This window comes from Gobio gobio, assembly GCF_949357685.1.
Source record: "Gobio gobio genome assembly, chromosome: 10".
Lineage (NCBI taxonomy): Eukaryota > Metazoa > Chordata > Actinopteri > Cypriniformes > Gobionidae > Gobio > Gobio gobio.
The window spans coordinates 4,034,299-4,046,841 of NC_137116.1; the positions used below are offsets into that span (position 1 = coordinate 4,034,299).

The 12,543-nt window shown below is 37.7% G+C and overlaps 1 protein-coding gene across 1 annotated transcript in view; it reads left to right on the plus strand.

Moving 5' to 3' along the window:
- gfpt1 (glutamine--fructose-6-phosphate transaminase 1) overlaps nucleotides 1-12,543 on the plus strand; it is a 56,714-nt gene that overhangs the window by 19,203 nt on the left and 24,968 nt on the right. Inside the window, exons 10-14 of the mRNA XM_079826965.1 lie at nucleotides 693-856; nucleotides 7,063-7,158; nucleotides 7,495-7,592; nucleotides 9,723-9,843; nucleotides 9,926-10,083. Coding sequence (XP_079683091.1) covers nucleotides 693-856; nucleotides 7,063-7,158; nucleotides 7,495-7,592; nucleotides 9,723-9,843; nucleotides 9,926-10,083 — 637 coding nt within the window. The remainder of the gene's footprint in view (nucleotides 1-692; nucleotides 857-7,062; nucleotides 7,159-7,494; nucleotides 7,593-9,722; nucleotides 9,844-9,925; nucleotides 10,084-12,543) is intronic.

Sequence of the window (12,543 nt, forward strand, 5' to 3'; positions counted from 1 at the left end):
CCGGCTTTTTGGTTCTTGTGGAAGCTCAAACGTGCTGCGTAACACGAGAATGAACCTCATTGGTTCTTGTTGAAGCTCAATTGTTCTTCGTAACATGAGAATGAACCTCATTGGTTCTTGTGGAAGCTCAAACGTGCTCCGTAACACGAGAATGAACCCCATTGGTTCTTGTGGAAGCTCAAACGTGCTGCGTAACACGTGAGAATGAATCTCATTGGTTCTTGTGGAAGCTCAAACGTGCTGCGTAACACGTGAGAATGAATCTCATTGGTTCTTGCTGAAGCTCAAATGTGCTGCGTAACACAAGAATGAACCTCATTAATTCTTGCACGTCAAGCGAACATGCTTGAGCTTCCGTTTACCACAACTGATGTGTGAGCTGATCAATGTTTATAAGTGAATAAAAGAATCGGTTCATCATATAAAGCGATCAAGTCTCTTTAGAAAATGTCAGATCTATACAAGTGGAGCTGGGGAAGGTGGGGGGACTCTGAAAGTGCACTGTAAACTGCTACAGCAGCATTGACCTACTTTTTTTAATGTTGAGCAGCAAGCTCATCAGCTACAGATGCAATAGAAACCAATCAGCTTCTGCCTTGTAGATAATGTGGGTTGCATTAAGGACCCATCAGTCTGCGCCATCTGGAGTTTCACGACAGAACTATATCCTGTCTGTCCTTTTGTCCCTGCAGTGCTGTCATCGAGCACACCAATCAGGTCATCTTCCTCGAGGACGATGATATTGCGGCAGTGAGTGACGGCCGTCTCTCCATTCATCGGATCAAGCGCACCGCTGGAGATCATCCGGCCCGCGCCATCCAGACCCTTCAGATGGAACTGCAGCAGATCATGAAGGGTAAGGACAGATGCATGTTGTACAGAAATGGCAAGAGCTGATTGAAATCACCAGTCCCAAACTGATTGCCTGGCTCTTTCTCTTTACTACTTAAAGCATGAAATAAACATGAATGAACATCATATCGTATGTTGAAAGACAGTAGAACTTACTGAACTGTATCATGTCTCTTGTAATCGCTCAATCAGTGTTTCAGTAAAACAGCTTGTAAACAATATTACATAACGTTACATTTACCTCAGAAAAGCTATTCAATAACCATAAATTGTTAGTCAACCAAGTAAAATAACTCTAGAGAGGAGCTTTATTGTTAAAGAAAAATACTTTTAATTAGTTATTATAAAAGCTGCCTGCAATTAAAATGTTTGTACACAAATCATTTCAACCTTTAATAGGTTTTTACAGGGTTCCCGTATAGTTTACAGCATTTGTTGTGAGCCATTGTTTTTCCCCTGGGAAAATTGACGATATATATATATATATATATATATATATATATATATATATATATATATATAAACCATATATATCCAAATTGGATCAAATTGAACTTTCAGAGGAATTACTATAGATTTAAAGGTCCCGTTTTTCGTGTTTTTTTGAAGCTTTGATTGTGTTTACAGTGTGCAATATAACATGTGTTCATGTTTCGCGTGTAAAAAAACACAGTATTTTTCACACAATTTACTTATCTGTATACTGCTGTTTTCACTGTCCTCAAAACGGCTTGAAAGATTTCCCTGTTCTATGAAGTCCCTCCTTCAGAAACACGTAACAAGTTCTGATTGTGCCAGCGTCCCTGGGAAAGCCAAACAAAGGTGACTTGACTCCGGGATGAAAATAACAGCGTCTCGACGACATGGCGACAAACAAACTATACAAACGCAACCGAACGCAACACTTCCTCTTATCCACGCGGGAGCAACAAGACCACGCCCCCTTTTTCGCGTACTCTTGTGGGCGGAGGTTAGTCGACAAACTGCTCTACTGACGCAATTAAAGCAGGATGTACAGAGATGTAGTCCCAACCGGCCGTTCGCTGTAGGCTTTGAAAGGGAACTTCTGTTAAATAAAATATCTCGCTTGGCATTGAACTTTGAGCTTTATAATTTTACAGGTATTATATATGCTCTAACAGCAACATTACACACTAACTAAAGTTTGAAAAATGGGATCACGAAGAACAGGACCTTTAACATTGTTCATGTCACTTCTCAGGAAAAAGTTGATTGTTTTAAGTAAAGATTAGTGCTTGGTATTGATACAGATGTGCCGCTTCGATTCCGATTCACAAGATCTCGATTTGATTCGATTTTCGATTCAATGAATTCAATGGTACAATTTTCAGTGGCCCCGCCACAAAAAAAAGTAATGTATGAATAAAATAGTTATTGTTTTTGTTGTTTTTGACCCATGTGTCCTTGCATAGTAATAAATAAGATTGACACCAAAATGTTATATACCAGTGAAATTGAACAATTCTCGATTCCAATTTTGATACCACAGCTAAAACCAGGGCTCTGAACCGGTTCAAGGAACGAAAACGAAAACCGGAAACGAACAAAATTTTAAGAGGAACAAAAACGAAAACGAAATTAAAATCAATTTGAATCGTTCTGAACAGAAACGTTAATTTGAAATGACCATTAACCGGTTAATAACGTTATTTTATCGTTCTCTTTAATATTTTAATTTGGCAGTGACCAATCATGAATTGAGTAGTAGCCTACGGCATGTAACGTTGACGTATCAAGCGTGAGTGAAATGCCCGCGCAGCAGTCATCTATGAATCTACCGGTAAGAAAGTCAGTGTAGAGCGCGCATTTTCATGCCTCAAGTACATTTCTTTCCCCGCTGAGGTCATCAATGAAAGCGCAGGTATTGGAGGACATTCTTTTCGAACGTTTAAATAAGTAGTACGGACTTTAAGCTCAAATAGACTGATTTAGGCTAGTTTATGGATTCCGTTTAAGCCTGTCCAAGTAGGCTATAGCATATCTATCAACATTTTTCCTATAGTCTTTCAGATTGCCAATACAGGTCAATGTTTTCTATATACACGGTTGATGCTTCGTATTAAATTGTATGTTATATTGCAATAAATGATCAAGCTTTATTAGCCGACTGAATTTGATTATGGGATGCAGGAACGTTGCACAGTGTTTGCTTTGAAATTAGCAGTTGACGGTGCATTAAAAGAGCAATGGTTATCCAGTTTATTTATTCTTTATTCATGCAATTTTTAAAACAAGTCGTGTTGAAAAAAAGTTTTATACAAAGAATGTTATCACTCTTCTGAAAAGAATTAGGCATAAGAGCCACTTTCGATTGTCTAACGCTCCATTTAAACAGGTCCGCTGTTTATGCCTTGTAATTAATGCATGTATTTCTGTTGTGGTTTTAAAAATGTCATGAAATAAATATTCAAGTTTAATTACCATGCGTTATATTATTATTGAGTGAAAATAAGTCTATTTATACATATTTGTTTAAAGTATAGGCTAAATTAAAATAACGTTATTAACCGGTATTTTTTCAAATCAAACCGTTTTCGGAACAGTAATGTTTATTGAGGAACGCAAAAACGGAAACGCTATAATATCGATTCTGCTCGGAGTGAACCGATTGATATTTTTTTCAGTTTTTAAGCCCTGGCTAAAACTATACTATCTAACTAATAAAAATTTCAAAGATTATTAAAGACAAGTAAAACTGTCATTTAATAATAAAAAATTTCAAGCAGTAGCACAAATGAACAGAATAGAACAAAGATGCAAATGAAATAATCAGGGCTGCATTTCCCGATAACGTTGTCTCTTAGCGCGCTACAAATACTCTGAAGGTATAACTTAACTAAAGGTATCCCATTTCTAGGCGTGTTCCCCAAACTATATCTTAGGAGGTTGCTTAAGGTATACCTTCTTAAGTGCGACTTTAGCAGGTGCTGTCCGTGGCGGCGGTGCTGGATTGGTTTATCAATGGCTCAAAAATCGATTATTCACTCTATGCAGGGGCTATTAAACTACGTTATGTGAGAAAGCGGTGCTCTTTATAGCCTAATAGAAGCACTTCAGAAATAGTTGAATTTGCATTTATCATAAATGTAATCCAAATTGCTAAATCCAAAACCGTGGATATTTTATATAAGTTTGAAATGATTGTGCGAACCTGCAACCTCTTATGCCCAAACGCGTCAACCCACTAAGTATGCCATTTATATTATCATTTATATATTTTGCCATAGTCTTCATTTACTCCACAAGCAGGGTTAATAGCCCGCATCACATTATTGGTGTAAATAACTAATTTCTGTTATTGGATGACCTACTCAATAAAGCCGCAACACGTGAAACATAATCAACAGCTACAGTGGAGAAAAAAGAAAGAAAGAGGAGAGCGTCAGCAGCTGAATTTCGGGGAGCTTCGTCGGGTTTGTCTTGAAAAAAAGTCAGACCAACCAGATCTAAAAGCTGCTGAATTTGCTGCCGTGGCAGGCTAAATTAATTTTGAATTGCAGCTTTTGACATGGTAGCCAGGGGACTAAAGTTTTCACGGATTAAATAGTGCACATAGAAATGGCTCCGCGGACGGCGCCGTCTTTGATTTACAACTATTTGCTGTATCACTGCCATAGTTTGACCAAACTCCCCTCCACAATCATTCCCTTTAAATAGACTCCATAATGGTTTGCCAGTTGATGTACCTTTGGATAATATAATTTAAAAAGCTAACAACCATCAGTGTAATTACAATAGTATTATTTGCATGAAAACACTTCAATTAGCAGAATTATATTCGTATAAACTGAGATGTAAAGAAACAGTGGAGGCCACTATCGAAATGGACTGTCAATAGAGATGAGGTATAGCTGAGAGTGCTCCAGACCAACCTACGAAAGAATGACTTACAGAAGGTATTCTTAACTAAGATCGTTTCGGGAAACGCGTATTAACGTTAAGATACACCTTAAGGTACAACTTAAGAATGACGTAGTGTTAAGAAGGTTTCGGAAAATCCAGCCCAGTGCTTTTTTATGTTTTTCAGGTAGGCCTAACAGTAGTTTTCAGATACAGAAATTAAATAAAGTAAATGTAAAATAGCACTGCATATGATCTTCACTGTTCAAATTAAATAAAGGTTAATCCTTATTAAAGTTACAAAAAAAGTTATTCAGTAAAAAGCAGGGAGTGATTTTTTTTTTGTCTTTTGTTGTTTGATTAACATTAAAAACACAGCAGCAGGAATATTAGGCTATATTAGACATAATGCACGTGTCCAATATACTGAAACACATGCGTTGTCTTTCTCTACTGTTCACGAGCACTTAAGCCATAACCGATTATGTTTACTAGGATACTCGCCAAGGCGGGCATTTTGAGATAAATATGTGTGAAATTGTCCATTCAAGCTCAAGGCGTGAAAGAGAATGTATTATTATTATTTGCACATTGTCAGTTGCATGTTGGCTGATAGTCAACAGTCTGGTTAAATGAGAATAATCAGAAATTGACATGCACACATGCAATCTCTCTGTTTTATGCTAATTATTTGCTATGTTTGAAGCATTCATTTTTGTTGATCATATTTCCCCTGTAAAGTCTGAGGTTACTCCTCTGACATGATTGAGTGATGTTTTTTTTTTAGAAATTGAAGACGTGATTAAACTGGTTTTACAGAACTGTCATGGGAGAAATACACAGATGATTGGATTTGAACCAACCACACCCTGTGTGACCCACATTAAGATTGCAGGGCTAAAACATGTTTTCATTATGTTTAAGGACAAACAAAATGCAGCTTTTTTAATTTATTCCTGCCATATGAAACTTTAAGAGAGAAATGACTGCCTATAAATCGAGTCAAAGAGGGCAACTAATAACAATAACTCACCAAAAGCATGTGCTCAAACATTGATTTGTGCCATGACCTCAGGCAACACACCAGCTTCTTATGACAACTTGGCTTTTGGTACCACTATCGCATGTTGTACTGAAACAAACAATCTGAAAAAATGTAATGGCTGAAATCTAGCATTTTCCATTACATGAACTAATTCCCATTACAGGAACATTTAATCATTTTAGTTACTGTTGTTTAAGGTAAATGAGCTGTAGGAGGTGCTTCATTTCTCTCTGCATCTTTTTGATGTAATATATTGCAGATTTTTGGCAGAGGTCTTTGTTTCATTGCACTTTTCTTTCTTGCTCTTTGAATTGATTGTGTCAGATTTCTAACTCTTATGTTTATAAAACCAAAAAGTATGCCATTGTTATACTGCAAAATGTTGAGAATCAAAACATTAAAATGGAATCCAGAAAAAATTGAATCTTAAACAGAATTTGGGGGGGGGGGATAAAACTTAAAATGGCCTTACACCTGAAATTCGTTAACAGTCAAAGATGGATCTTTAATTTATTTAAAATTTAATATTATTTAAAAATATTAATCAAATGCATTTCAGAAATGTCTGGAAATGGGTCATTCATGTCTTGTGCACTTGTATTAAACGGTTAGTTCACCCAAAAATGAAAATATCCCTTAGTTGACTTCTGGAAGTGACATTGCAGTTGAGTATTCTGACTGACTGTGTGGAGTCAGAGATTATGATTGAGTTTGTGGAGTAGCTGTGTATCAGAGAACAAAATGTGCAACTTGCTCTCCGTCCACCAGAGGGGAGTGCATCGCTTCAAATGTGCACTGCTTTGCATTTCTCCTCCTTTTTTGCTCCTCCTCCATCTACTCATTCCCCAATTTCTTCTCACCCCCTTACATTTCATCTGACCTATTTTGAAAAAAAAAAACAATTCTCATGACCTAAATTCGGGATATAGCATTCCCTCCAAGTTATTCTCGCATTCCTGATGTTTTCTCAGTGATTTTGTGAGAAAATAATTAATGAAGAGTTTGTAATTAAGCAGAAAATGATGGGCTTTGGTTTTGACTGGTGTCAGTGGCTTAAATCTCTTAATCCTGTCAAAGAGACTGTCTGTAATCTGCTATTTATGATAATGATTTTTCAGTCATTGCTTATAATGCTTCCTGGATGCTATTTAAGACTAGATCAGTTCCAGATGACATTTCCTCAAATATGACTTAATTCACTCAACACAACCAAATGAGCTCCATTTCATGCTTCACCACAATAAACCTATTCTGATGTACTTTACCACTTGCTAACATCACTCTTGTTCTTCTTTTAAAAACAGGAAACTTCAGTTCTTTCATGCAGAAGGAGATCTTTGAGCAGCCAGAGTCAGTGGTCAACACCATGAGAGGAAGAGTTAACTTTGAGAACAACACAGGTGAGCCCAGCTGTGCTCAGATTAGTGATTCATTTCCGGACCAGACATGGGTCTTTACAGTTACATGGGAACTTACAGTTCCTTAGAAAGAATTACATGGATTTAACTGGAACGATAGTTCCAAACATTTACCAGATAACACTAAGATGTTTATATAAATGTTAATGTTAAGATATTTACACTTAAAATAAAATGCATTATTGTCCTTAACTCGAGACTGATTCGAGTCAGATTTCAGTAGAATGATTAGTAGCAAGTTTACTGGAAATAGCTGATTTTTCTTGGATTTTCTACTTGTATACTGGATTTTCTTAACGTGTGTGTTTGTGCGTGCAGTGACCTTGGGAGGGCTGAAAGACCACATTAAAGAGATCCAGAGATGTCGAAGGCTCATCATGATCGCCTGTGGGACCAGTTACCATGCTGGAGTTGCAGTATGTACATCACTAAACAAACAAACTCATGCCCACTTCACACCTGACATTACGTTGGGTTGTCCAGCAAATGGATCTCGAACTGAAGACAAATTGTGACACCACGTTTGGAGCTGGTCGGGGACAGATTCTAACAACATTCAACACAGTTGTACATGCTAATTCGTACATGAAAACCTTTGATTTGAGCAACCAATATATCGCCAATGGCTGAAATGTCAATATTAGGGGTGTAACGGTAAATTGCTCACGGTTCAGTTTGTATCATGGTTTTAGGTTCACGTTTTCTGTACGGTTGGGCATGTGCTATGTTCAGGGAAAAAAGGACTACTGTCAAAAAAAGAAAGAAAATAAGAACAAAGAATCAAACCGCAAGCAAAAGCGCAAATAAATACAATAGAGCAAAGATACAAATAAAATGTGTTTTTCAGGTAGGTCTAACAGTTAATCAAATATGAAATAAAATAGCGTATTTTTGACTATTAAATTAAAGATTAATCCTTATTAAAGTTACAAAAAATATTCAATCAAGAGCAGTGCGTGATTTCCTCTTCTTTTGTTGTTTGAATAACATTAAAAAAAACAGACTGCAGTAAAGGCTGCTGTCACTTTAAGACATAATGCACAAATCCAAAATACTGATACTGTACACATGCGTTGTCTTTCGCAACTGTATAAATTCACTTAAGGCATAACAGACTATGTCTTCTAGGATACTCGCCAAGACGGTCATGTTGACATGACGTGAATTTGTCCATTCAATCGCAAGAGTTTGAGTTGAAAGATAACTTTTTGTGAATTTATGCGCTGTCTGAGTGTACGCGTTTCGGAGTTCTCATTCATATCTTTTGGCTCCTGAATGTTTAAATTGGCAAGGCTTAAATGAGTTTAGTTTGAACACAGATAGCAACGTGTGCTGTTCAGGTCTCACCTGCGCTCGCGCATTATCATCACCCGGGTGATGACGGCGTCCATGACTGGTCATGTTTCGAGCATACGATAGAGTTTACAAAGATTGATGGTTTTATCCACGATTTGATGATTTTGTCTCGACGCATGATGATATTGATTATCGGTGCTGTAATGTATTATTGGGGAGCCAGCATGTGGATCCATCGACAGAAACGTACGTTAGCGAGACTGTCTTGTTTTATGTTTATTCAAAAATGTTGTTATTGTCAACAAACCATATTATAGATGCGTCAACAGATTTAAGATTAACTGTGTCCGGAACAGTACGGTTTCATCTAGACTCTCCGCCTTTCTCCATCTTTATTCAATTTCTTTGTTTAACATTACTGGCTAATAAATTATTTGTCCAAATTGTTAAACAAAGGCCGTAAACCTTTATATGAAAAAGTCTTATAGCGTATGCCTTTCTCTGTGCTTGATTTTTCCATCTTTGCTGAATCTTCACAGACCGCTTCTAAATGGGAAAACGAAATAGACTACATTTCTTATTTATTGCCTGTCATAAGACAGAAATCATTTTGAAATATTTGAATCCGATCACATTGGAGACTTGGAATCCAAGGTGACAACGCAATCCAGCTGAAGACTGTCCGGATATGAAACGCATGTTAATGTCAGGTGGGAAGGGGCCACAGAGACATGTACAAGTTTAAGTCCAGCTTTAAAATAGGGCCATATTAGGAGAAATCGATTCAGTGTGCTATGAAACATTTTGTGTAGCTTTTTCAAAACATTTCATTTTGAAAAGATCATCAACTGACACTAAACTGCAAAAACAGTATAATGTTATGTAGATGGACTGCTTTTGAAAGATGGGGAAGCACAGAATATTGGACCTACTTTTACTAATTTTACATGCAAAGAGGGAATTTACAAAGTCTCATTTACTGTTGTTCGACTAATTTTTGTGGGAGAAATCCAATCATTTCAATAGAAATCATGATGTCGGTTTATTTAATGATGTGGAATAAACCCTTGTGCTTGTGAAATTTCACCAAAAAAGAATGGAAAATTATAATGAAAAAAAGGCTGTGATTTAAGTCAAAAGATTAAAGCCAAATAAAATTGTTTTAAAAATGATATGATATGACAAATATTTTCATTTTATTGTCATGTCTGATTAGGACATAATTCTTGCTGGTTCTGTTTCCTGCTTAGACTCGTCAGGTACTGGAAGAACTGACTGAACTTCCTGTCATGGTGGAGCTGGCCAGTGATTTCCTGGATCGAAACACGCCTGTCTTCCGAGATGATGTGTGCTTTTTCATCAGTCAGTCAGGTTAGCTTTGTGTGTGTATGTGTGTGTGTGTATTGTGTTTTTGAGAAAAGGCAGGCATCTGAACTCTGATGTGTGTGTTCAGGAGAGACGGCAGACAGCCTTTTGGCTCTGCGCTACTGTAAGGAGAGAGGCGCTCTGACGGTCGGCATCACCAACACTGTGGGCAGCTCCATCTCCAGAGAAACGGACTGTGGCGTTCACATCAACGCTGGCCCAGAAATTGGTGTGGCTAGCACCAAGGTGGGTACTGCTATATATACAGTCATAAATAATGATAGTTCTGTTTTTGTTTGTGTACCATCTGATACTGATACTAATGCTCAAGCAGCCAACAGTTGCCATGTTGCTCTTAGGTACAAATACACACTCTTTCTTGTAATCTTAAAGGGTAACTTCAGTGATTTAGCATTAGGCTTTGTATCAGTAGAAACCTGGTAGTATATTCAAATTATGGTTCTTTCCCCCCTCATCCCCTGAGACGAGAGAATTATGCATTTTATTTTTGGAAAAATTCCTCCGATAGAAATATCGTAATATTGAGTCATCGGAGGATTTTTTGGCCAGAGGCTAAAGACTACAGCCACTAGATGGAGCTGTTCCGCATGTTATCAACCCGCCCAAAGGGGAGAGATCTCACGCACAGTATGTAAGACACAGACGGCCGCACGGACAATCATAATAACGGAGCGCGGTGCTGAGTAAAGTGAGTGTTTCAACTTTTCAATGAATTCCTGTGATAGTTTAGCTTCCATATGCGATCTGAAAACGTGCCAGACTGGCGCTTACCTCAGCTCTGCTCAGCTCTACGTGAGGAATGAAATCTGACACTGCTGCGTCTGTGCCGTGACTTTCGTTCGGCTCACTCACACTTTATTGAAAAGACACGTTCAGTTTTTAATTGTAGTGTTTAGTGTTTATTCTCTAACTGAATGAAATGATTGTATTACTATGAAGATCAAAACGACGGTGTACGGAGTGGCCTCGTAGGGCAGCGAAGCAAGTACATTCTGGGAGTTGTTGTCTTTCATCCACATGTCTTTTCTCAGTCTAGAAGGCACCAAATTCAAAAATAATTTCACATTTCTACTACAGAAATGACCCAGTTTAAATACAAAGCTTAATGCTAAATCACTGAAGTTACCCTTTAACTTTTTGGGTTACTGAAATACTGTTTTAAAATGGTGTTGAAATGTTCCATATGTAGCATGTAGGATTAAAACTTAAGTATTTTAAGCCTTTATTAGGGATGTCGGACCCCCCTACAAACACCCTCATAATTCGTACCATTCTTTCACCCATTTCCACCAATTTGCTAGCATCCCATGCTCAGTACAACAGATTATTTTAACCATTCACTTTGTATTACCAAGTGAACAGCCCACATGGCAACCCTCATTATGTGTTTTGAATTGGTCCATTACCTGCAGCTATCCCATAGCCAGATTACCTGTTCAAGAAACCAATATGTTCAATATGCTGCAGTAGGGCTGTAAAAAATTATCAATTTCTCGATTTTTAATCGATTCTCATTTTTATGAACCAATATTGATCTCAAGGGTTAGTTCACCCAAAAATTATCCCATAATTTACTCACCCTCAAGCCATCCTAGGTGTATATGACTTTCTTCTTTCAGCCAAACACAGAGTTATATTAAAAAATATCCTAGCTTCCAAGCTTTGTAAACGGAGTGAATGGTACGTAGGATTTAGGAGCAGCGAAAGCTCATGTGAGAGTAGACGCCTCTCGCGGTTCAAACAAATAGAGCTGGGCAAGAAACTCAAGCTCCTCCCATATTTCTCTTTAGAAATACTCGTTAAAGACTTCTAATTAATGACCGGTGTTTTGTTTTGCTCCATCCTCTGTGCTTCCGCATTCGTCAAATACGCCATGCGTCGGGTCAGAGGTCACTCTTCCACCGGAAATCGACTCGCATACGGCCTTTACCGGAAGCCAGTGATTTTAGTTTAACACTAGCTAAAAAACTACTGAATGCACCTTTAACAGAGATAGTTGAGTTGAACATTTCTGATTTCAATGTGACAAATTGATAAGAATTGAGAACTAGAAAATTTGAGTGTCCCATGCCATCCTGAACCACTGTTACATGACAAGCCAAATTCAAGATTCAAACCCGACTCCTGCATGAGGACTACAGCTCAATAGGTCCTGGAGCATTTGTTTTAACCACTATTCCATAGCTTTGGCAGCTGCATACAAGTCTAATGAAGTCACAACAAATATGTGAAAAGAAAAAAACTTTTTGGAATCATGAGTCTGAGGAGCAGCTGGATTTAGCTGGATAAGAGAGATTAAAATGGAGACAAGAAATATGACTACATAGAAGACTGCAATTTTCATATTCTTGCTGCTCCAACCGTTCTCTACCCCTACTCTCTTTCACCCTTCTTAAAAGAAAGATGATTGTCATTTTTCACTGTTAACATGTGTCATTCAAGAAAGACGAGAGGTCCAACTGATTTATGACAGAGCTTCATTAGGATAGAAACATGGGTGCCTGCAGTCTGAATTAGGTGATATAATTGCTCATATAAGTATCTGAGTGAAATAATGAGGGTGAGGAGCCAGGACATCTGCCAAAATCCTGCACTGGTATTTAGGTCCACTTTCTGGGCACGTCATTTTCAATGAGATTAAACAATATGTTACAGGCTCCCTCGGATGAGTTCCAGGTTTCAAAT